Source organism: Aphis gossypii, chromosome 2, assembly GCF_020184175.1.
Source record: "Aphis gossypii isolate Hap1 chromosome 2, ASM2018417v2, whole genome shotgun sequence".
NCBI lineage: Eukaryota > Metazoa > Arthropoda > Insecta > Hemiptera > Aphididae > Aphis > Aphis gossypii.
In genome coordinates, this window is record NC_065531.1 from 14774235 (window position 1) to 14798564 (window position 24330).

General features: G+C 33.5%; 1 protein-coding gene across 4 annotated transcripts in view; it reads right to left on the reverse strand.

The window, feature by feature from the left end:
* Positions 1 to 318: 318 nt before the first annotated feature.
* LOC114128262 (pituitary homeobox homolog Ptx1) overlaps positions 319 to 24330 on the reverse strand; it is a 38974-nt gene continuing 14962 nt past the window's right edge. For all 4 annotated transcript variants that reach the window (XM_050199931.1, XM_050199932.1, XM_050199933.1 and 1 more), the window contains exons 3-6: positions 14799 to 14909; positions 14329 to 14585; positions 2162 to 2350; positions 319 to 1339 (exon numbers count right to left, since the gene is read on the reverse strand). In XM_050199931.1, the coding sequence (XP_050055888.1) occupies positions 878 to 1339; positions 2162 to 2350; positions 14329 to 14585; positions 14799 to 14909 (1019 nt within the window). In that variant the 3' untranslated portion in view covers positions 319 to 877. The remainder of the gene's footprint in view (positions 1340 to 2161; positions 2351 to 14328; positions 14586 to 14798; positions 14910 to 24330) is intronic.

The following is a 24330-nucleotide window of genomic DNA, read 5'->3' on the forward strand; positions in this document are numbered from 1 at the left end:
AGCTGCGGAACTTTAGCGTCGACCGAACGTGAAAAAAATCAAAAAAATCATCGTAAGACTCGGACGATTGACGTTCGAATGTCGAAAATGTTTCGATTAATCGTTTCAATTCGATGGGGGGGGGGGGGGGTGAAAGGGACAAGAGGCGTTTGTATATAGAGGGCGGTTCTAGACGAGGAAACGACAGCGTCGTATACACAATACTCACACGATATAATATGTACAAGACTAGTAAATTATTTACACTTAAATAACTGTACAGGGTTTTCCGATTTTCTCGGGTCAGGGAAAAACGCGGAAAAACGGTCGGGACACAAATCCTTAACCTAAATAATATGTATTTAATAATATTATATTTTTTACGCTAACATATACACAACACAATAATAATATACATACAAACGATGGCGACGATGCAGACGACGACCGATTAGAGCATGGCCACGGTGGCCGCGTGCATTTGCGTCAATTCAACGTGTGGCTTGAGGGTTCGGCCACCGCCGTCCACGTGCAGCTGCTGTTGCTGCGGTTGGTGTTGCTGCTGCTGCTGGTGATGGTGGTGGAGTTGCTGTTGCTGCTGCTGCTGCTGCTGCTGGTGATGATGATGATGATGGTGATGGTGGTGGAGTTGATCTACCGTTAAGCTGTCAACGCCCGTGTCCACCTCTTCGTCGTCGTCGTCATCGTCGTCGTCGCCGTCGTCGTCATCGTCACCGTCACCGTCGACTTCGTCACCGCTGTCGGCACCGCCCGCGGCAGACGCACTTCCGACACCGCCGCCGCCGCCTCCGCCGCCGTCGCCGTCGTCCATTTCCTCTTTGAAGTCCAACAGGTCTTCAACCGTGTACCGGACGCTCCCTCCGGTCCGCTCTTCACGTCAGACGGGCGTCCGGGTGCCTTCGCTTCCGGAATTTCCGCCGCCGCCGCCGCCCCCGCCGCCGGCTCCCTGTCCGCCGCCGTACTGCTGCTGACACGACGACGAGGACGACGACCGGTTGCCGCCGTTGGCCTGCGCCTGCGCCTGCAGCGAGCCCGGCGAACCGGCGGGCTGGTAACCGCCGAACCCGGACGCGTGTTGCTTGGCCTTGAGCCGGAGGCTGGCGATGCTGCTGGACATGACGTTGCACGGTTCGGCCGGCCGGTGGTGGTACACCGAGTATGGCGTCGTGGGCGGGCAGTACGGCGGCCCGTTCTGCGGCGCGGGCGTCGGCAGCATGGAACCGGCCGCCGAAGTGGCCGCGTTGAAACAGTTGACCGGCGCCTGGTGATGGTGATGGTTCACGGTGCCCAGCGGGTTCACCGACCACGGGAACGTCTTCGATCCCAACGGGCTCGGTACCTGCGAGACGCGAATTATTTTTGTATTAGTAAAAACATCCGAAAATACTTTGAGTTATTATATACCTACACTATATTATGATATGAGTGTACTTATAACCATCAAACTATACGACTATACGAGGAAAGCATCGTCGTCTAGTCGGAAAAATCGAAATAAAATACCTACTGCTTTCAGAGAAATCGAAAAGTGTGAAACCTTATTCCGTCATGAAATGAAAATTTCCTTCGCTTTAAAATATAATTTAAGAGACAAAATAATAATAATCGCTCGAGTCAGTGACGGGAAAAACGAATCCAGCCCTCTATTTCCTCGCCTTACCAATAAACAGTCCCCTAAAAACATGCCGACACGTGCAAGGAAAACGTCACAGTCAATTACACATTGTCGTTGTCAAATCCCTAAAATACATAGACATATGAAAAATTAATGTCTGTTATCTCAGCCTCACTCCAACAAGCACTTCACAAAGAAAATATGGAAGCGATTATATAATTTATTTTTCTGTGATACAAACATATTATGTCGAAAATTGTGTATAGTATTTTATTTATAATTTGTACATCTAATCTAAAATTAGGTTGATCATCATCAGTATAGCCTTAAAGGTTATTTAAAAATAATAACAATAATTAAGATCAATAGAGTGCAGACCGATTCACCTATAGGGAATATGAGCGGATGTAATGTGCGTTTGGGCTAGTTTTTATTTATGACTGATTATTTTTTAAAAATCGTCCTAACACATAATTTCAAAAAATTATAGACCGAAATCGGAATTTGATGATATAATGCAACTGGTAATAATAAATAATATCTCACCTTAGTAGCCCAATTATTGTATGACGTGTAAGCTGTGCTGTATAGTGAGTCGGTATCAGTAAATGGCTGCATGAGGCCATTGAATTGTGTTCCGAACCCGTTCTTAAAGTCCACGGCCGCAGCTGCTGCGGCGTTCATCGCGTTCCTTTCGCGTTTCCGCCACTTGGCCCTCCGGTTTTTGAACCATACCTATGTACCATAAAAATATTTTTAATGAGTTTAAATAGTAAATAATGCAATTTTATCTAATTTTTTTGTTTTTAACAAAACAAATATCAGTACATATTAAGACGGTGCTTTTTTTCGAGTTATTTTAGTTTTAATAAATAAATTCTAAAAAATAATTTTTACGTCGGTTATTATTAAGCAGTTTGTACGAAAATCTTTATAATTTCGCAATATGAGTATTCAATTGTATATTAGAGAGAATACCTACACGCGATCAGTATAAAATATGTACTTATAGACTTTGCAATAATTTAATTTTGATTTTAGAAAAGACAATGTGTATTATACGACAACGGTATTTAGATGATATTATATTCATTTATGTGATTTTATATCAAGTCTTTTAAAATTCAAGTTGAAAATATCTAACCAAAACTTTAATTAAGTTTATCGAAATCTGGTTCAGTTCCCGTAGTGTCACTATAACAAAATGTGTAGGCGGTCCTTATTATTATGCATATATATATATATATAATAAAGTTTAACTGACGTGCGTTTGTTATTTTTATCTGTCTACCATACGGTTTCCATCTCCGACGGGGTTAAGGGATAAAACGAATTACAATACAAACACGACGCGCTCGACTAATAATGTCTTTGATTTATTCTACCGTGTTTGTATATATTTTATGTCGGAATCGTTATTATTTCCATGTACGCGATACTCGCGATAATCATGCACTCAAGAGCTGCAGTTAACCGTACAACGATATAATAATATACGATGCGCGTGATAGATTATGCAATACCCTCGCGCACAATAAAACTCGGTAGCTAAAATATCTCACTACGAAAATATGCTTATTTTATGTTCGGTTCAACAGGTGTAAACGAAAATATGCTATATTAAAATATTATACGAACACCATCACGGTCGTCGCTATGTATAATATATAATAAATAAGGTACAAACGCTTTGTCGACCGGAATAGGTAGGTATGGAGAGTATATTATAATGTATAAAATATGTTTATTGATTTACACCAAACACTTTTTTTCAAGTGTTTGTTTCTATATTTCTATCTACAATTCCGATTTCCGTTTAATTCTTCTTCGTATTATAATAATATCATGGTTTTTCGTATCATCATAGCACTATACATCGTACATTTGTAAAGACATATTCAAAAAGACCACACGAATTCCGTGACTATAAGGATTTTTAGTTAAAAGGAACACTTGGTCAATTTATCAATTCAAGAAAAAGTGCGGATTTTTAAAATTTTGCAAAAGTCGATTAAATGCTTTTTTGGATATACATCATCGCAATCGAATCGAATACGATTTCGACCTATTCCAAATCGATCTGAAACCCTGGATTTCTCGTTAAAATCGCCTCAATTTTCATTAATCCCATACTGTACGATAACACGTTTTTATTTCCGTGTTGTTACATCGTCGATAAACTGCTGTAGAATTCGAGCTAATCGCTAGGTCACCGTAGGTCCTATAATATATAATATTATATACGATATAAAAATATTTTTTTGTGTTTTGGCCGGATGACGGTGTATGTATATAAAGCCGGGGGAGGCGCAATCCAGTAGTCGCCGTCGGCAGCCTCTACATAATATTATGATATATATATATATAGTGCGTGACGGCTCGGCGGGCCTTAAGTATTCGCCGGGTACATCATCGCGACGTTATTATACATATATATTATATACGCTTATACGAGATACGGGGCACCCGATACACCGCAGCGTTTTGGAAATCTTCTTTTAACGTGCTCGGCGCGGGAAAACGGGCGCGGCGGATCCGTCGTTATACTTCCGCCCCCCACACACCCACCGCACCCCGTGCATCCCCTGCACCCGCCGCCACGGAACGTCATTAATCTTGGGGCCCGATGGGCCGGCCGTGTAACGCGCTCGCGGATACCGCAGCCGACGCCGCCGCGGAAGGACGGGACCGCAGAGCGCGGCGACGCTGCAGCCACAGCATCCGACGACGGTAAATAACGAGCCTCCGACGGGCCGCCCGGCGTTGTCAGCATCAATCAGAAAGCTCGTTAATCTTTATTATACCTCCCCACCGCCGCCGCGCACTCCCGACCGAGCATCATATAATATATATATATATGTACAATAATAATAATAATAATAATAATGTATAGATGACGACGGCGCGATGATGATGATGGGTGACGGTCGCAGGGTGGTCGTAGGGTACACCCCCGCAGCAGTCGTGGGCGAATACTCCGACGCCCGATGCGTATAATATATATAGTGTAATATTATATAGGTATTATGCGGTTGATAGAATATTATTAGGAATACCGTTTGTATATAATATGATTTATAAGCAGTGAACGAGCGACGAGTTCACGCCGTTATACGTCAGAATATTCTACGACGAGCGATGTGTTTCAAATATCATAATATTATAATAATACGATCGCGGTAAGATTATTATAAAAATATTATTAAACGTATTTATTCGATTGTTTAAAAATATAGTCGCTGAGCAATAACAATCCGTGTGTAAATTTTACGTGTCACCACCGGTTTCGTATATCATTATATTGTTATTATGTAGGTAAATAAAATAAATATAAGGTCGTGTAGATCAGTGGCGTGAGGATTATACTAGTGGATTTTGGTGTCATATCCGCATATACTCTCTCAAATGCATTTTTTTTTTAAAAAAAAGACTAGTAGGTACATCACATTTATGCACCTATATTAAAGTACTATATAATTATATAGTATATTTTTAGATGCAATGCAATGGTAGTTATAGCTATTTATTTATATCTGCTGGAAATTTATAATCAAACCGTGTACCTATGACTACCACCTTTTTAAATTTGTTATAATAATTATAATATATACCTTGTTTCACTTAAATAAGCTGTACTAAAAACTGTCCTCACTTTTAATTTTTGTTCTATGTGACCATACAGAGCGTCCAACTAATAATATACTGCAGAACAGTGTGCATGGTTATCTATACTTTTTTTTATTCGAGATTATTTTGAAATTAAACATACATTTTACTTCGACCCCCTAAAATAACTATTTTGTCCAATTTTTTTTTTTTTTTTTTTTATCAGAAATCACCTCTAAAGCTTCATAATATTAAATCATATTTATCATTTACTTATAACTTACTGTCATTTAAGGTGATGGCACACAAACAAAATCACATGATTGTAAAATCAATCTGAGCTCCGTTCAGAATCTCAAATATAGATACACGATATAAAAAAAAAAGCTGTAGATACGTTGTCTTCCAGATCATAGTTCGCAATCAAACGGACTTTTCTGTTCGTTTCGAATTTACAATCGCGTGTGGCAATGCCATATACACGATGACGATACATTATTATTGTTATTATATGTATATTTGCCTCCCGTCGATAAGGGCAATTTTTCATTACATCGGATTACACGAGTCAATAACACATTGCCAGAAATAGTAATATCAAACGGTATTTATCGTAATGTACGTACGGCGCGGAGGGTATAATGCGTTAATTTAAACGGATTTAGCGTATTAATGCGCGCGCGGAATATAAATAATAATATACACACAATAAATATATAAATAACAATGTAACGCGCGTGTGTACACATAAATGCCGGCACGTGTACACATATAATGATAATAGTATATTGGGGGGTGAGGGATGCGGAATATATAGTATTATATGGGAAATAAAATATTGGAAAAACGATTGTAATAACGTTCGGCGGATCGGTGGTCGGTATAAAATATATGCACATATTATAATATTATACATATATACATACGGTACACGTTTTAAAATCTCGTCAGGTCATAAATTGATTCTTTTGCTGTTTAGGGGTGGTGGTGAGAGGGACTACGGCCCGGAGCTCATCCCTCGCGATATACAGAGTGATTCGCTCAGTGAGCTCAAACCCTTTTTCTATTATTGAATATTATAATAGTGTATGGTCATTTAAAATCTGATTTTTGGAATTTTTAAATATACTTATAAAAACGATATTTTATAAAGTTCTTGATATTGTGTTGTATTACTTAAGGAGTGTCTTGTGGAGATATAAATTTCTGTTTTTTTTTTTTTTTCAAATGACGATTCCTGTTTTCTATTTCAAATAATTTCGTGAATGATTATTCTCGTTGTCGAATCAACATCAGAATAGAACGAGTAGTTTTTGAATCATTTACATTTTTGTAGGTACTAGTGATAATAGATTCATGACGGTATAATAATTTTAGTAATTACATTATAATACAAAATTAATCTATTAAAATTTATAATTTGTAAAAATAAACCGAGTAGGTATATTATAATGAACAATAAAACCGATACTATATCATTAGGGGACACTCCCCTTGAGCAATAGGTACAAGAAAATTTCCAGAAAATAAAAAATCGGATCTTTATATAGGTACCTATGTTTTTAAAAAATTTTAAAAACACACAATTTAATAAATAAATGATCCTGCTATATTGACGAATCACTGTGTTCATAAATTACTTGCCAACAGAATACTGTACGATGGAATATATTCGAGTACACACATGTGTATAGTAGATTCATTATATACGTTTGTTTGTTTGTGGGTGTGTGTGTAAGCCAGTGCCGCCGAGTGCTGATCGATTAACAACGGCCGAGTAATCCGCGGTGGAGCGCGCGCGCGACCGCCGAGGTGCGCCGCTCGTTTTTCGCCGACGCACGAAACCGGGGCGACGGACCGTGTATAATAAAATATCATTATATCCACAGTGTCATTTGAAGTTATTATTATTATTTTTTTTTCTTTTTTTATAAACGGTAAGTCCTGCTTAAGACGTAGATTTATTTAAACGGTTAAAAAAAAAAAACACGAAAATTGTCTGAAAAAATCAAATTATACATTTTATAATTCACTAAAATTTAATGTATATTAATTATTCGTCTGATGCTTGTGTTCTGTTTATCGTAGTAAATTTAAAATCACAAGATAATTTCGCGATTATATATAATGGCCAACATAGATCACGTCTTTGGTATAAAATTTCTATTCTAAAGTATTTTCCAATGACCGCTTCACGAACAGTTTAACACTTAATAATAAATTTATACAGTATAAATAGAAAATAAAAATTACATATTATGTATAAAATAATTATTTTAATTTCACAAAATGGACACAATTCGTGTTCTTTATATGAGCCTAAAACTACCGATGATCAAAGTATCAATTTCGTAAAAAATTTGATAATATCACATGGATGAAATATAAATATTATACATTTATACACGGGGTTCATTTTTCACGCACAATTCAATAGGGTATTTTTTTTTCGATAACAGCCAGCAATGCGTATCTAATCGATGACGACGTATAGTAAGAAAAATATAATTCAAACGATCCTTACTAAAATGTACATTTCTGTGATTATTTTATTAGGTATATAATATCATTCTGCACATACTTACATAGCTATAACTCAATAATATTATATTTTTAGTGTAAACTATAAGCCTGTAAGCGTATGCGAGACTCTAGTGGAAGACTTTTTCAAACAACGCGGTATCTGTATAATTCAGTCTGATCGAAATCCAAATCAGAAACAATAGATACCAAGATACCTACTTAAGTTTAATACAGATAGATTTTTAACAACTACTTAATAGTAGCCTCTGCGGATTCAAATTAAATTTAAAAACTATATAGTAAATAGTAATAGATGCCCATTTTTTCTGTTAGTAAAATAGTAATATTTAATTAATAAGTTATTTTTTCATGACAATATGATATATTTGTATAATATGTTTAAAAGTATTTTTGTATATTTTTTAAATACATTTAAAGGGTGATCGAAATGCTAAAAATAATTTTCTCGGTATAGATTCGTAAACGAACGATTTATTTGAATATATTTAAAGAACTTAAAAAAGTATTTTTTTTAGATTTGCTGGATTAAAAAAAAAAAAATTGAAAATGTATAGATAATCGAGCTCTATTTGAAATTTTAAATTGAAAAAAAATTAGTAATAACACACCACTAGAATCGTATAAATAAGTTTCTGTTAAATAAAATGTTAAACCTTAATTTTAGTTTACATTATTTTGTTATCGGCAACTAATTAAATTTGTATTTACAAATGTATTATTGTGTACTATAATTTATTTATGATAAATAAAAGGTCAAAAAAGCTACAAAACAAAAAGATAACTTATAATATATTCAAATAAATGATAAAAAAAAACCACTTAAAAAATTACTCTATCCACAGCAAACAAACTGTAATACGTAGAGGACGTTGAGGTACTTGTAAATATATAACATATAAAATATAAATATAATAACATATCTGCATACTTAGATGATAATATTATTCGAAACAACTATAATCATAATTATTTAGTCCAAGATGAACGAAAAATACTGACGATGAATTTAAAAATAAAATAATATTTGTTTTTTGGTTTTCTTTTTACTGTAAAGAGAATACAGTAAAATACTATTTTGATAACCGAAAAGACGGGCGGAGTTCGGTCTTTGGAAATCGCAGGGTTGTGAAATCGATTTAATAATATAACGGGGATTTCTGGGCGCAATAAAACAACGGTTACTGTATACAGAGTATATTTACTGGGGGTTTGTCCCCGTGTTTTATTGTGTTTCGGCAACTTAAGCATATGATCCTACGAGATGGCGGGGGGTCAATATGGTGAGAGAAGGGGGGGTGGCAGTGCTTCGCCGTGAATACCAATAAAATCGGCACCCCCGTGGTGGTAAGATGGAGAGAGAGTCAAAGAGATATAGGGGAGAGAGAACTGAATCCGACTTAATTGAACTTGTCCGCGACCATAAGCGAAGTCATTCGTCAAAACCAAAACTCGCAGTCGGACCCCTGGGCCACGCGACCTTCGCAGCTATTCTAATCCGCGAGCTCCCTGTCCGTGTGTGGTAATCCCGTGTGTGCTTTGATTACTGCACATACCACCGCGGATTCCCCTCTGTAAACTGTGTCCCTTTCGTCGCATCTCAAGTGTCTTCCCCGGCGGAAAACGGGGGCCCTGCCTATTATTGGTTTTTGTTTTCGGTCCGTTTTCCCCGGAGGATAAAATTACGATACAAATAATATGTTTGAACACGCGCCCGGTCAATAGACGAAAACTATACATACATCATAATTTCAATTGATAACGTCAATAAAGCTAATTTGTTTGTGTTATATTATTGGGCATAACTCTTATTCACGTCTAGTCGTATTATGTTATGATAGATTATGATCATGATCAAAGGCAACTACGCATACATAATGCTCTATACAAGTATATATTGCGTGTGTGTAATGTGTATGGTGGTTATTCACCATGTTTAGATTAATAGGTATATACATAAAGCACACACTTTTGCCCTATATATTATATTTTATAAATAATTATGTTTTATATAATTTTAAATACTAATCTACATATTGTGTTGAATGCATTAATTATAATATATACTTTCATAGGACAGGGGTTGTAAACCTAGGCACACCAAGTAATATATAATTGCATGTTTTTTTTTTTTTTTTTAATCATACCTAGTAAAAGGTCATTTTTGACACGCGAACATATTTCAAAAATTTAATTTCAAATTTTGTATTTGACCCGAAAAAGGTATCACCACCCCTATCATAGAATAATATACTTATTTAAAAATGTTTTACAAACAAAATATGCATTTTTTAAAGATATTTTTAAAAAATATTTATCACAAATATTAAACGGAAGACATTACACGATTTTCTTTATATCATAATATTATGTATTTATTATAGTAATTTTCATATTTTTCAATACCGAAAAAGTATTATTTTTTACGTTAATCGTGATTTAATCTACAATGGAATTTTAAAAAAATCTTCGTAGTGATACTTAAATAATGTTACTAAATAGAAAATTAATTTTACATCTTGTAAAATTTCTGAAACGATGCCGTTGATTGATTAAGTATTCTATTAAAAACATGTATCGACAAAATAAAATATAAATTAAAAATGTCAGAATATCTTTATCGTATTTAGCTTTTGGACGTTCTTCTAAGAACTTATTTATAGTGTTGTTTGTGAATACTCGTGGAATTCTCGAATCTAAGAGGTTTGCTTTTATTTATATATTTTTAATTTCCATCTGAAATGGACGGTTTTGCTTTTCAAAATGGCGTTTTCGGTTATAAATCACGTCAAGTGAAGGTGGCCTGTTCTTTCTATCACATAAATCTTCTCTTTTCCCGCAAACGTTTATATTCATTTTTTTTATTTAACTAAACCACTCGGAAATTCTCTTCCCTCGCTCGATTTTTTTTTTTGTGTTTTTGTTATTTTTTTTTCTCTCTCTCTTGGACTAAATTACAATGAATCATAATTTAAAATATAGAATCACGCGCATTTTTAACAATATTGCCTAATATACATACATTTTTTATGATTAAATTTACAAACAATTTTATAACTTTATCAAGTACCAGTATAAACAAGATAAGTGCATGAAACTGGTGTGTGTTTGTAGATAGAAAACGACGAGTGGTATACCCGCGTTAGTATTTACCAAGTTGTAAAACACGACACTAGAACACGTTTTTTTTTCTTTCCATTATTTGTCATCATATCTGCCCTCTTATTTAACAGATAACAACAAACGATTACGTGTCGTTGGCGTGTTGACTCTTTAGTTGAAAACGACCGACTGATTAGAGTATTTATTGAGTAGTATTTTTGTTTCTTTTTTTTTTTTTTGTAAAGAACGCGGTCAAAAAACGACCAATATTTGTGTTTGTTACACATATGAAAGAGTTACAAATGTGTTCGGTTAAATAGCTTTGTTATTCTCTAACATTTTTTAGTGCACCAAACCTTTGGTGTTTAAAAATAAAAATACTTTTTTAAAAACTAAACAAGAACTAAATGAACAAATATACATTATATACACGGATCTCGTGCTTTTAATAAATATTTAATTTAAATATGTTAAGTTGTTAATACTCGTTGTATTAATATTTAATATTGCAACTTCAATACTCGAGTTAATAAATAAAAAACGAAAAACTTATAAATTTACAAGTGTATACCAACAGTTTTTATTTTTGTCTATATTACTATGCGTTATTTAAGATATCATTTAAGTATATGTTTATTGCAGTGCTATTGCATATTATATATGTGTAATAAACGTTTTATTATTTTTCAACTGTCTAGAACCAATAAATGCTGCTGCTGCTGCTGCATAATTAAATTGTATTTTTATTTTTTTTGTAAAAACATTTTAACAACTACCAAACTATTAATATATTTATTATTATTCAAATCTTAGTAATTAATCGTTTTCTCTTAAATCATATAATTACTAGGTACTACATCGTTAAAAATACTACAGAAGAACAACTTCAAAGTTATAATACCTAAATATTGATATTTTACATAAAGCTTATAATAAGCCCAATCAAGGCAACCACACTCTTCAGACGATAGCTGACTTATAGTTTTACATGTGTTTATATTAATCGGATCATCGTATATAGGTACATGTCTAGAGTACCTACTTTCGAGTATAATCCTGGACCTTGGATGAAATACGATCGTAATAACTAATTGAAAAAATACTAAATAGCGTGCTAATGCGACTGATACCTATTTGAAAATCCCTTTTGCTAATTCCTTCATAAAGAAAGCGAATCTGTGTTCATTAATAATATTCAGGTGTTTACGAGATCATAAATCATATTGGATATCACAAAACATTATGATATTATCGTAAATCTACTATAATAAATGACAACCCGTGAGCGAGTCTATTAGGAACGATTATGATAAGCTTCCAAAACACTGGTCTCGAACAACCACCGATCGTGCGGAACGTACGGAATGTGCGAGAAAGCTTACGTCAATGCGGTTCGGGGAAATAAAATTTAATTACCCAAACTCAGCGGCGGCGGTACTCGTTAAACGTGTTAAAAAGCCATATTTATGCGTCCCGCTCGATGGGCTTACACATAAATACGGGTCATATAAAAACAATAATCTCTGTTGAAGTCCAACCCGGTGACCGTATATCAACCTGGAACACAAAATGGCGGACGAAAAATCCGGATTGTCAACCCCCCGGTCGTCCGCTACCAACGTCAGAGGGATAACGCGTGCGAGCTTTACCTATATGTATAATATATACGCGTATATGTATATTTTTGAGTTTTAGTGTGGGTGTGTACAACGCCGGTAGATATTTTAATTCCTAATTTTTCATATATATCGATAAATTCTGAATAACTATACGCTGAACGTCTGGCTCGGTCGGTCGCTTTTATCGATGTGGTGAGGAGAGGACGAGCATCAGAGGACAGTGCCTCCGTCAGGGTTGTAAAAACTCACACGCACAAAGTCACAGACATTTTCATCGTCCTCTCTCTCGTCAAGCTGGGATTTTCAATGTAAATACGTGCATATTAAAACATTTATAATTGGACGGTCGCGCATATATACCTACGCCATACATAATTTACGCAATATATATACATTATACATATATATAATACCTCGCCGGTGTCCATTTCCACGGTGCGCAAATAATGACTATCGACAGTATTTTGCCGACTAATTACATCCGGTAATCTAGGATAAACCTATAGCGGCCAACGCAAATTCAAACCTAAGTCCCGTGTAAAATGCCAATAATATCATCGTTATCACGGTGACCGCGAGTGCATTTAAAGATTAATTTCAGTCAGTATGTGTGTTTTATATAATATCAGTAAATCCTGATCACGGTTCAATAAACCATATTGCATATATCAACGGTTCACGCATAATAATTATTAGATGCTTCAAACAATCAATTGTTATAATATTATCTAAAATGAACAAATCATAAATAAATATATATATATATTATGTGATGTATTGTTATGACAATAGGTACCTATATTTATTTTAAATTTCTAAAGTAATTGACTGAATATGAAGAGAAACTAGATGTGAAATTGCCGTAAGCATTTTATAATGCCATTGTGACAAATGTAATCCACAGTACAATCATTAAGTGCTTATATAACATGCATTATATAAGTTATCTATAACACAGTTCTATTTATAATTCAAATTGAAACTGTAATAAATATGTAATTTTGCATTGGTTAATATTCATTAATCAGTAGTTGTTATACTAGCTGAAATATACAAGAAATATTGTTATATGCAATTGTTATAACTATTATTATTAAAAACACTGTCGATGTCAGTGATATATGAGTTTTAAAATAGTTTTATTTTATATTATATAAATAACAGTGTTTAAAAGATTAAACGATCAGAATTAATTTTCAATTAAATAAATAGTAAATCGTATACATAATATACTATTACTATTCGAATTAAACGAAATGAAATACTAAAAGGATTCGTGATTTAGGGTAAAACACAAAACCGCCCTATATTGGCCCTTGTATATAAAACCAACGTTTCTCTGCGTTCTGGACATGAATACTAAAACAGGGTTCAGAACACAGACTGAAAAACTGACAACGTTCGGACACGCCAGATTTAAACGCATAGTGTACATCAGTATTAATATAAACCAAAAAGGATTATCCCTGTAGCGATCCCCTCGCTTTCCGTCAGTAAATGGGTGACTTTGTCCGCGGGTTTTATTTTATTTTATTTTTTTTTTTTGTCAATCGGTTACTCATTTTATTCTCCACATACCCTCGTTCCCCGCCACCATAAAAGGGACAATCCCCGGGATTGTTAGGGATCCGAAAACGTTGACGCACTGAGCCCTGTGCAAATCCAATAACCAGTCGGATGATGATAAAAATAATCATTTATACGTTGATGTTAAACAGAAAGTGAAAAAAACTCTCAATGACCTTATGATGTCTAATTTCTTTCTAATGATGAAGGACGAAAAAAAAATTCTGAGGCGAGGCACACAATAAAATAATAATATAATAAGCACAATGAGGTACTCACCCTGACTCTGGCCTCGGTGAGGTTCGTCCACATGGCTATCTCTTCCCTGGTGCTCATGTCCGGATACCGGTTCCTGGTGAAAGTAGCCTCTAGTTCCTGGAGCTGTTGCGAAGTGAAATGAGTCCTTTGTCTCCTCTGTCTTTTCGTGTTTTTGTTATTTTTAATGTTTGCGTCTTTACCGTCGTCGGCGACCACGCCAACTCCCGTGTCTATACCCTCAGTTTTTATACCGGTAGCACCGATCGTATCCACTCGCCCTGCAAGCAAATTTGCTTTTTATTAGACTTTATATCATATTATTTTGAAATTTGAGTCGAAACGTTTGGTATCTAACATATAGTGTTAATTTATTTATATCCAAACCAATATAATCTACAGGTGTGCAGCGTATAAAATTATGTTTGAAAACCATTTTCGTTCGATTGTCAACTATAATTTATTATAATATACATATCATGTAAACAACTCACCTTTTCTGTCACGGTTTCTACTTCTGGATGAACCAAAGTTAAGCTGTGACGTATGGTCCGTAGAAAGGCCATGATGATTGTTATCACGGAAGTCTCCCGTCTCTGCCCACACTGGAATCATATTTTACATTATACTCTATTAACAGTTATTTTGTATGTGACACAAGTTAAATAGACATAGTTTTTCGAACGTAGTCGACTAGGTATATCGATTACACAATCAGTAGTTTTTTATACATGTTCCCTGCTGTATATAATAGGTAACGGTTGAAGTATTTGTTTGCGTTTCTTTGCACTCAATTTATTGATAGTATACACGAAACAACACGCACACGATAATATTTCTCATACATTTATTTGTTGGCCCACTTCAACATATTCTAATCTATTAGACATCGAACATCATTCATAAAAAAAAAAAAAAAAGATGTCAAAGGATGACATGTTTATCAATAGTAATATTTTACAAGCATCAGGTATGCGTGTTAACAACAAAATTAAATTAAACATGGCAGCTCGTACTTAATATACAGTTAACTGTGATATTTCGTAATAATATATATACAGGTGAGAAATATAAATAATAATACGTCATACTATATCTACTAAAAACGTAGGTAGTCAATTTTTGTTTTAACAAATAACAAACGCTTTAAATTATATTTCCATTTTTTGAAACGGTATAGTTTTACTCGTTTTTGCACTTGTCGTAGCTTACAACACTTTGACAAAAAAACTTGGTCATTCTAACGGAAACATTAGTACTTATATTGGCTATACTAAATCTAATAAGTAATAAGACAGATCTTATAGAACAAATCAACATAAGCCAATAAGCACGTACACTATATAATACTACACGATTTATTATCTCATATGAAATCAATAAAAATCAAACTCCTCACTATAATCGTATAAATATTATTATATAACTGCAAAGTATTTTTCGTTATCATTTAGTAGAGCTAATAATCAGTATATATAACTGTATAAGGTATATTTTATACTCGTTTTTAGCAATAGTTTTGTCGGATACAATAATAATCAAACGAAATGCATATTCGGTAGGTATTAGACGGTAGTCGGTGCTTATTAATTATGTGCACACATAAAACATTTTATTACGTGTATATATAGAGAATAACACATTGAGCACGCACACACGAGCGTATATAGACTATTTATTAGATTCTTGAGTTATGTGCTCGTCTCCGGGTGAACCGGCTTAGAGTCACGTACCAAAATCCACTAGGTTCGCCAAATAACGACCGCGGCTATTTTCGTATCCGTGTAAATTACGTCTTCGAATCGTTTCCTCGCTCTCGCCGTCACTCTCTATCTCTCTCCCGATTCTCTCACGCACGCACACGTTACACATACGCATACGCATATATACATCATAATATATATATTATATATTATGTGATATTCTCAACGCGCGCCACCGAAGTGTACGATATGATTTGTGACAAACTGCGATCGGACATGGGCCGATGGAGGGGAAGAAACTCACACACACACGATGCGTTTCTCGCCGGTCGTAGTCGGAGTGATTTATCGGCTTACAAGTTGTAAACAGCTGTTTTAACACGTATAATCGACCGACTATTAGCGGTGCTCGTCTCGTTTTTCTCGCGCCCAACCCCCACGGCGATAAAATATATCGACGACAAGTAAGTACTATTACCGCTATATATATACTTGTATGTGTATGTGTATACGTATATACTATACTTCTGTACTACTATCGAAGACGCGCACGCGTATATTATATATATATATATATATATGTATACGCTCGTATGTTTCTTAGGGATACAAATCCCGACGACGGGCGGCTGATGGGTCACGAGATCGGCTTACAGGAAGTTACGGAACACACCGGTTTGTGGGTCGAGGGTGCAGAGCGCGGGTAAGGGAAAAAAAACGTGACCAAATCACTCCATCCGAAACGTATACGACTTAAATACGTTTGTGTGAGTATATATGTATATATATATATATATATAGACAACGATCTGTGTTCACAGACACGTGGTTGATATTCGGTGGCAATTTGTTTTTCTTTTTTTTTTTTCCGCGCGCTTATCTCATAAATCATGTTGGAGACATCAATGTGCCAGGTCTTATCGGTGAGAACTATATACTATACGGTCTATACGTACCTAATATACCTACCTATACCGACTCCCTCCCAAAACGGCCCAAACGTTTAAACACGCGGAAACAGAATCTTTCGAAAAGGTTGTTTGCAGTAAATACACGGTCATATAATACCTTAAACGGTCTGTCTGTCTGGGCACTTGCGGGGTGGGCATGAGAATTTCGATCGGTTCTAAAAAGTTTATCTACCGACAAAAATGTTCGATTACACGCATAATCACTGCATGCGGTCAATAGGTATACTTAATACACTGCGCAATGCACACGCCAAAAGTATAATCTGTCTTAATAATATATTGAATGCTCGTAACAACGAAATATTCTCACCAAAACTAAAACATGTGTTTCGTGAATAGTTTATTATTATAATGTGTATCGTACATGTATAACACATTAACACATTTAACAGTAGTTATAACTTAAAATTTATGTGACATAATACTTTTTAATGTTTAAATCAGTGTTTCTCAACCTTTGAGTTATGGCGACACACAATAAACAAAATAAGAATAATGGTAAATGGGTAATATTTAATTTTAATTGTGAATACGAAGTACATAAAAAAAAATGTCCATAACAGATAACTTACTTTTAATCAACATAGAAATTACATAAAAAATCTATTAGTTTTTGTAAATCATGTAAAAAATGTTTGAATATTTTGTGTCATTTTATATACTTCGTGGCAAGTTTGGACTTATTTGTGGATACTGCAATAATGGTTTAACTGTTAGAATCTAAATCGGTAAATAATTAAAATAATTCTTTAAGTTATTTCTATATTATTGCGTATAATAATAATACATTGATTTAATTTTTCTTTATTTGCAAATAAATTATTATGCTTATTACGCTAATGTTTTTTTTTCTAATATAGGTAGTGCTTATTATATTAAGTAGTCAAAATTACGTATTATATACATTGTATTTAAAACAAATTAATTTATTAAACTATTTAAATTTAATAAAATATTACATGATTATATTTATTTATTATAATATGTTATATATTTATACAGAATCAAATATCATTTGAATAATGGAATTAAAAATCACGGCCAAATGAACATGTATGGAATATTCACAATCGCATGTATTAATATATTTTGTTAATTTGTATATTTCCAATTCGTTTTGTTTAATCGATTGTATAACGTATAACTATACATATATTTTATTTGTTTATACTAAGTAATAATTTGTATCGGCTCACGTACCATATGCATTAATAATAACATTATAATAACAATATAATTTAGTCGTTTAGAGAGATTATTACTTTTAGTACTCTGTAAATTGAAATGAAAAATAACTGACATAAGTATTTTGAGCATTAGCGTGCCTAGATTTCAAAGCAAAGTGCATTATTTTTCAGGAGCTCTAGGAAAATGAATTCAAAATACATAATTAATTTCAATATTTTATGTAACAGATACTTTAAGGTAATACTTTTATTTAGATTTTTTTAATGTTCAATTTTTACTTTTTAGTATCTTAGGTTATTTATTTTTTTTTAATTGTTGATTGACATATGACATTTTACACGTTTTTACTATAAAATAGGAAATTCAAAACATTATAGGAAGGTACTAAAAAAATAAATTGCAGTTTTCATAAAATTATTGTTTTAATAGTTATTTTAGATATTTTTCATCCTTACCGAAAATGTCAATCGTTATATACGTGAATGCGATAACGTCTTTATCTATCTCCAGTGATTATCGGGTGTGGTGTCTTATTTAAACAAATAACTAATTTTACTTATACATTGGTCAGTTGGAAAAAACATTGCTATCGTATTTATTCCCAGCATAGGTACTTAAATTTTTTTGTGTGTGCATAAGTATATGGTGTTTTTTTTATTATTATTGACTATTTTTATAATTTATTTAAGTTAAAAAAGTATTAAAAATCCAAAAGTTAAACCATCAGTTTCCTACATCACTTGTGTAGTTACGTTCCTATAAAATAAAATATTGAACATTTTTTAAGACATTATTGCTTTTAAAAGGTAATTTTTAGGGAACTTTCAGTTATTTTTGAATAGTTTAAATCTCTTTTGAATTCAGGCCCTAGTTATTATTAAGCCTGCAAGCCTGCAACAACTGTTGTAGTCTAATGATGAGACTTGTTTGTTTGAAAAAAGATAAAGATAGGTATCATCAGATCATATACGTATTTAAGATGAATTTAAGAAACATATCGTAGTGTCAACGGTTTGTGTATATGTGACGATAAAAAGTTTTTCCATTGTGACATATCACAATTTACATTCTACAGAATGTAAACAAAAATACCTATAAATATAACAGGATCATACACCTACATATTGTGGAAGAAGGTTTTCGTGTGCGATTGAAAGTGTTTCGTCTTTTTGGAGTACATTTGGACTGCTATAATATTGCTATGCGCATCTTCTAAAGGAGCGAATCAGCGAAATGAGTTTTGCGTATAATTTCCAAATCAAACTACCGGCGAGGGACGAGCGAATTAGTGTCGTAATAATAATACGTTTGTCCTGAAAATCGAGTGGTTCGACCGTTTCGAGCGGAACACGACATTAAACCGTATACGGACGTGATGTCATAATATATAAATATACCACGGTTGCTCCACGGCAAAATCGACGAGTTACATTATAATTATTATTATGAGGCGCACGCGCGCGAGGTTTCGGACCGTGAAAACCGATGCTTCGGAAAATCGCATCGGACGTGTTTTCACGAGTGACCGGACGTCCGTCGGTCGAATTCGTTTCACGCACAGGCCACCGGATATCGACGGGCAACAAAGCGTTTGTATACATATATAATGTATACGATGTATTACCGCTAAAGGGACTTGCCGAAAGGGGACGGCTACTCTAGTATAGTAATAATAATAATACATCGAGTTGGACCGACGGCGGCGTCGGCGGAAATCTCGTTTAAATGTAAATATATATATTAGAGGGACGTGGCTCGATAACCGATCGGTTTTCCGGCAGACTGTTGCAACTAAAATACGGGTCGTACGCTTGCGGAATTGATATATACCACCACCGATGGACAATAATAATAAAAGTTGTTGTAGCGGTAGAGCGTATGACGCGTATTATATAATACCGTATTTTCGTTTGTATATATAATACGAGTATAATACTATAATGCGTGTGTGCACGCGCACCAGCTGCAGCGAGGGGGTGCAGCGGTGACGATGCGGTCAATCTACTCTTAGTACGTACTGTGTACATATTAATATATTGTTGAATTACATTTTGAAACCGAGACGTCTGCGGACGACGATTTCGTCGGACACACCGATGCAGGAGTTCTCACGCCCCCACTCGGTCACGTCCGGTTGGTGGTCGACCGCGAGCGTACCTTATTATGATATCGACATAACCGTAACCGAACGATGTAAATTAGGTTAGATTGTAAATATTATATTTATTTGTATTCAATAGAAAAACGCCAATCATCTATTAACAATCAAGAGATAAATATGTAAATTTACTAATATAAATAATATAGTTGAGACGAATAATGCACATTTTAGTCGCACAAAAACATATTATTTTACAAGTCAAAGCTAATCAAAAACAATAGCAAGTAATTTTCTCAGAACAACTTCGTCAACAATATTTTTAATAAATAATTTATAATCTATAATATCCGTAATACCATGGACATCTGGATTGAAATGAAATGTCTATTCAAATCGATTTATTAATGATAATAAAAATTCGATGTTCATCTGAATTTTTTCATATAGTGAAATATATAAGTATACAATATATTATATTAAACATAACACCGCTCTATTGTACAGTAGTCATTGAGTATGATCAAAATGATTCAAAACAAAGGTGAATTAACTTTTTACAATTATTATAATAACGAATGTTCGTATTTTTTTTTTTTTTTTAATTTAAAAGATATGAGGACTTTTAATTTTGACCTCCCAAAAGTACAAAATAGATCCACTTTGGTAACCTATCAAATCTATCATGTGTTATAATAGGAATTTTTTCAACTATAAAAGAAAAAATATTTAATCGGTTGTTATTGTTGTTAAAATTTACCTATACAGCAAAAGACAATTTTCGCATGTCTATATAGCTTATTTATAGACTCAAAAACTAATGAGCCGATTTCAATGAAAGTTTCAGAGACTGTTCTCAGAGATATCAGGAAAGTTAGGAGAGTAGTTTGAACCACGTCCGAAAATATATCAAGTGCTTTATGTGATCGAATTCCCCATCTTAGTCGAATTAGTTTACAAAGCAAACACCAATGACAATTTGCCTGTGAACTGAGGTACACTGAAATCGAGATACATACCGACATGACATAGTATAAAAGGTTTCAATGTTTGTTTAATATTTCCTGAGCAAAGTCTGGGTTTTATAACTAGTATTGTATATATACTATAGGTACATACCATAAAGCTCATATGGTTATATTATATAAATACATATTTATTTCAAATTGATCAATAATATTGATAATATTATATGCGTGTACTATTCTATAAATTATTTAGGTTGTATGATATCATAATATATATTAAAGTTGTAGACGTACAGCGTTATGTCGCTATAGCAATCGCTTAAAATGGCGTCATTGCACTTCTATATATGTACATTAAATGGTGTCATGTTTAACGTTTTCAGCATATTATGAAATTATGTATTTATTCTGATTTCAGCAATAGTGATAATTTATTAAAGTGCATATATATACAATAAGATTATATTCACAAACATTCATATCATAAGTGGCTTTATTACTGTCAGTGACGAGTTGATGTTTATTTTATAACACCTACATTATTTTTTATTTGATTTTAAATAGTAAAAAAAAGCCAACTTTTAGAGACCATGTATATAATACATTCATTTTTATGCCGTTCAATAATATATTGCAGTATTACGCATGATCTAAATTATTTTATTTGAATGTAAAAATAAATTAATTTTCGTCCTGAAAGCTAATTTATTATTCATATTAATACATTACCTATTTGGATGTTTCATAATTTGTATTTAATTGAATTTGAGTTTAAATAATATAAAATATACTTACATATATGGTATCTGATCGTTTCCAAAAGTTAGACTTGGTTTAGTCATTAAATTTATGTTGGTGTTCAGAAAGAATTGATTAATATTGAAATTTCAAACTTAATTTACTAATTTAATTCATATTATTCTTGGTAATTTATTGAATACTTATTTTATTACATATTGTATAAGAACTATTTTTTATTTTCTTCAATCTATAACTGTATACACCACAATAAACTCAAAGTTTGATAATGTTATTAGAAATGCAGACGACTTATTCGTCTCTGTCAGCGTGAACTGTGGTGGAGTAATCAATTACGATTTTCACGTTTTGTTAAGAGATATGTCAACTTTATCTTTGCCTTATAGGGTTATCGCGTTGTATTGCCTAAACGCTTAAGTCAATCGCTGATACATGTTGTAGTGTATCTGCATAAGCAACCTACTTTCTGCACAAGTACAATATAGGCGGAAAAATGAATTATATGACGATTTATAATTGAAAAAGTAACTTTCAAATATTGTAAATGTTCTACAAAGAACTGTACATTTTAGGCATAAGGAAATAAATTGACTTTGATTTTTTCCTACACATCACGTTAACGCACAGACATTTCTCGCGTTAAACACTATTCTTATGCTGATTTATTAATAGAGATTCTGTTGTTGAACATTCGCCTAACTTCGACGCCCAACTTGCTAACATATTATATCTTGTCAAGGCAACAGATCATTTTGATTGCAAACACGCCCACATCGTATGTGTATATAAATTACGTGCCATAGACCGTATAAGAATAATAATCGTGATTTTTACACGGACAGTCTGTTCGATTATACACATAAACTACAACCAGCAGAGGTCGAGGGTGCAATGTAAATACACAAATATCCGAAACACTTGCCGTACATAAATTATCGGATGCTACACAAAAGGGTTGTGTGCGTATATCTTGAGGGAATAATTATAAGGTTGACCGCACAGCTATTACGATGCGCGTTGTGTATATAATATGTGTGCACGGAAAAGGGGTAATTTGTTTTTCAAAATTACTCTTGTGCGCGCCAACCATAAGCGACCCGCTAGCCACAGGCCTCTAGGGACTCCGAAAATCCGCAAGTGTATGTGCTTGGGGGTTGCCGGGAGTGAGGTCTCGCCCCCCATAAATAAAACTCTCTCTAAGGGATTTCGGCGAAAAGAAATTATTTTACAAATGGTGACCTTCGCCCACCACCCCTACGACAATTTACAGTTGCCTTGTTTTCGTTATTAATTTATGTTTATTAGAGGGTAAAACGTTATCCGAAAACATTAAGGTTCCAAGTACGGTCTCGATCTTTTTTTTTTTTTTATGATTTTTATTACAAAACATTTCGGTCGAATAGCTCTTTCGCAAGCTGCAGAACACACCAAAGGGAGAACGACGTGAGTTATGTTCAATTTTTTATATTTATTTTTTTCTGAATAAAACAAAGCTACATTTGGTTTATGTTTTTTTGGTCAACTTTATTCACATCCATAACGCGTTCATCTCCCTAAAGTATGTTGTTGTTGCTATTGTTTGCACAAAAATAAATTACTAACGAAAACATTAAACAACAAAGTCTTTGGGGTGAATATCTGTATCTATATACACTATTTATACTTATACCTATAGGTACATATAATTTTATGATCATATTTTAGAATTTGAAAATAACGCACTATAAATAGTATCTAACTTTAATACGAAGCAGTTTTTTTTGAAAAGGAACCATTAAATTACGGATACATAATGGGTGTACGCTGGTTAGGTAGTGGATAGGTATTAGCTGTTTATAGCAGTGATGTAACGTTTATTAGCTCTCCTACAGTTAGTATGCAAATAAATTGACATGTATTATTGATATAATCGAAGATTGGCTATTTTAAAAGTTATATTAGAGGTAAGTCAGTTTGAGCGGTATACAATACAACTAATATTACTTTATAAGTACCTATAATAATGTTTATTATTTGTTCAGTTTAGCTCATAAACATCATTGTGATACAGAATCATTGCGTTCTATCTTAAACATATTCGTATATATTATATAACAAAATTGATAATAATAATAATTATTATTATCATTTTATAGTAAATCGATTAGAGTATTTCTAAACATGTTTCAAAATAATAGATTCTATTGGTAATAACTTTAAAGATTGTAATAATTATAGTAAAAATAATGAAAACCATTTTTAATATAATATTTTATTTAAATGTGTGTTATTAATCATGTATTGTTATGAATTAATATTATTATGTTCAAATTGGTCTTTATAGAAATAATATCCAATCA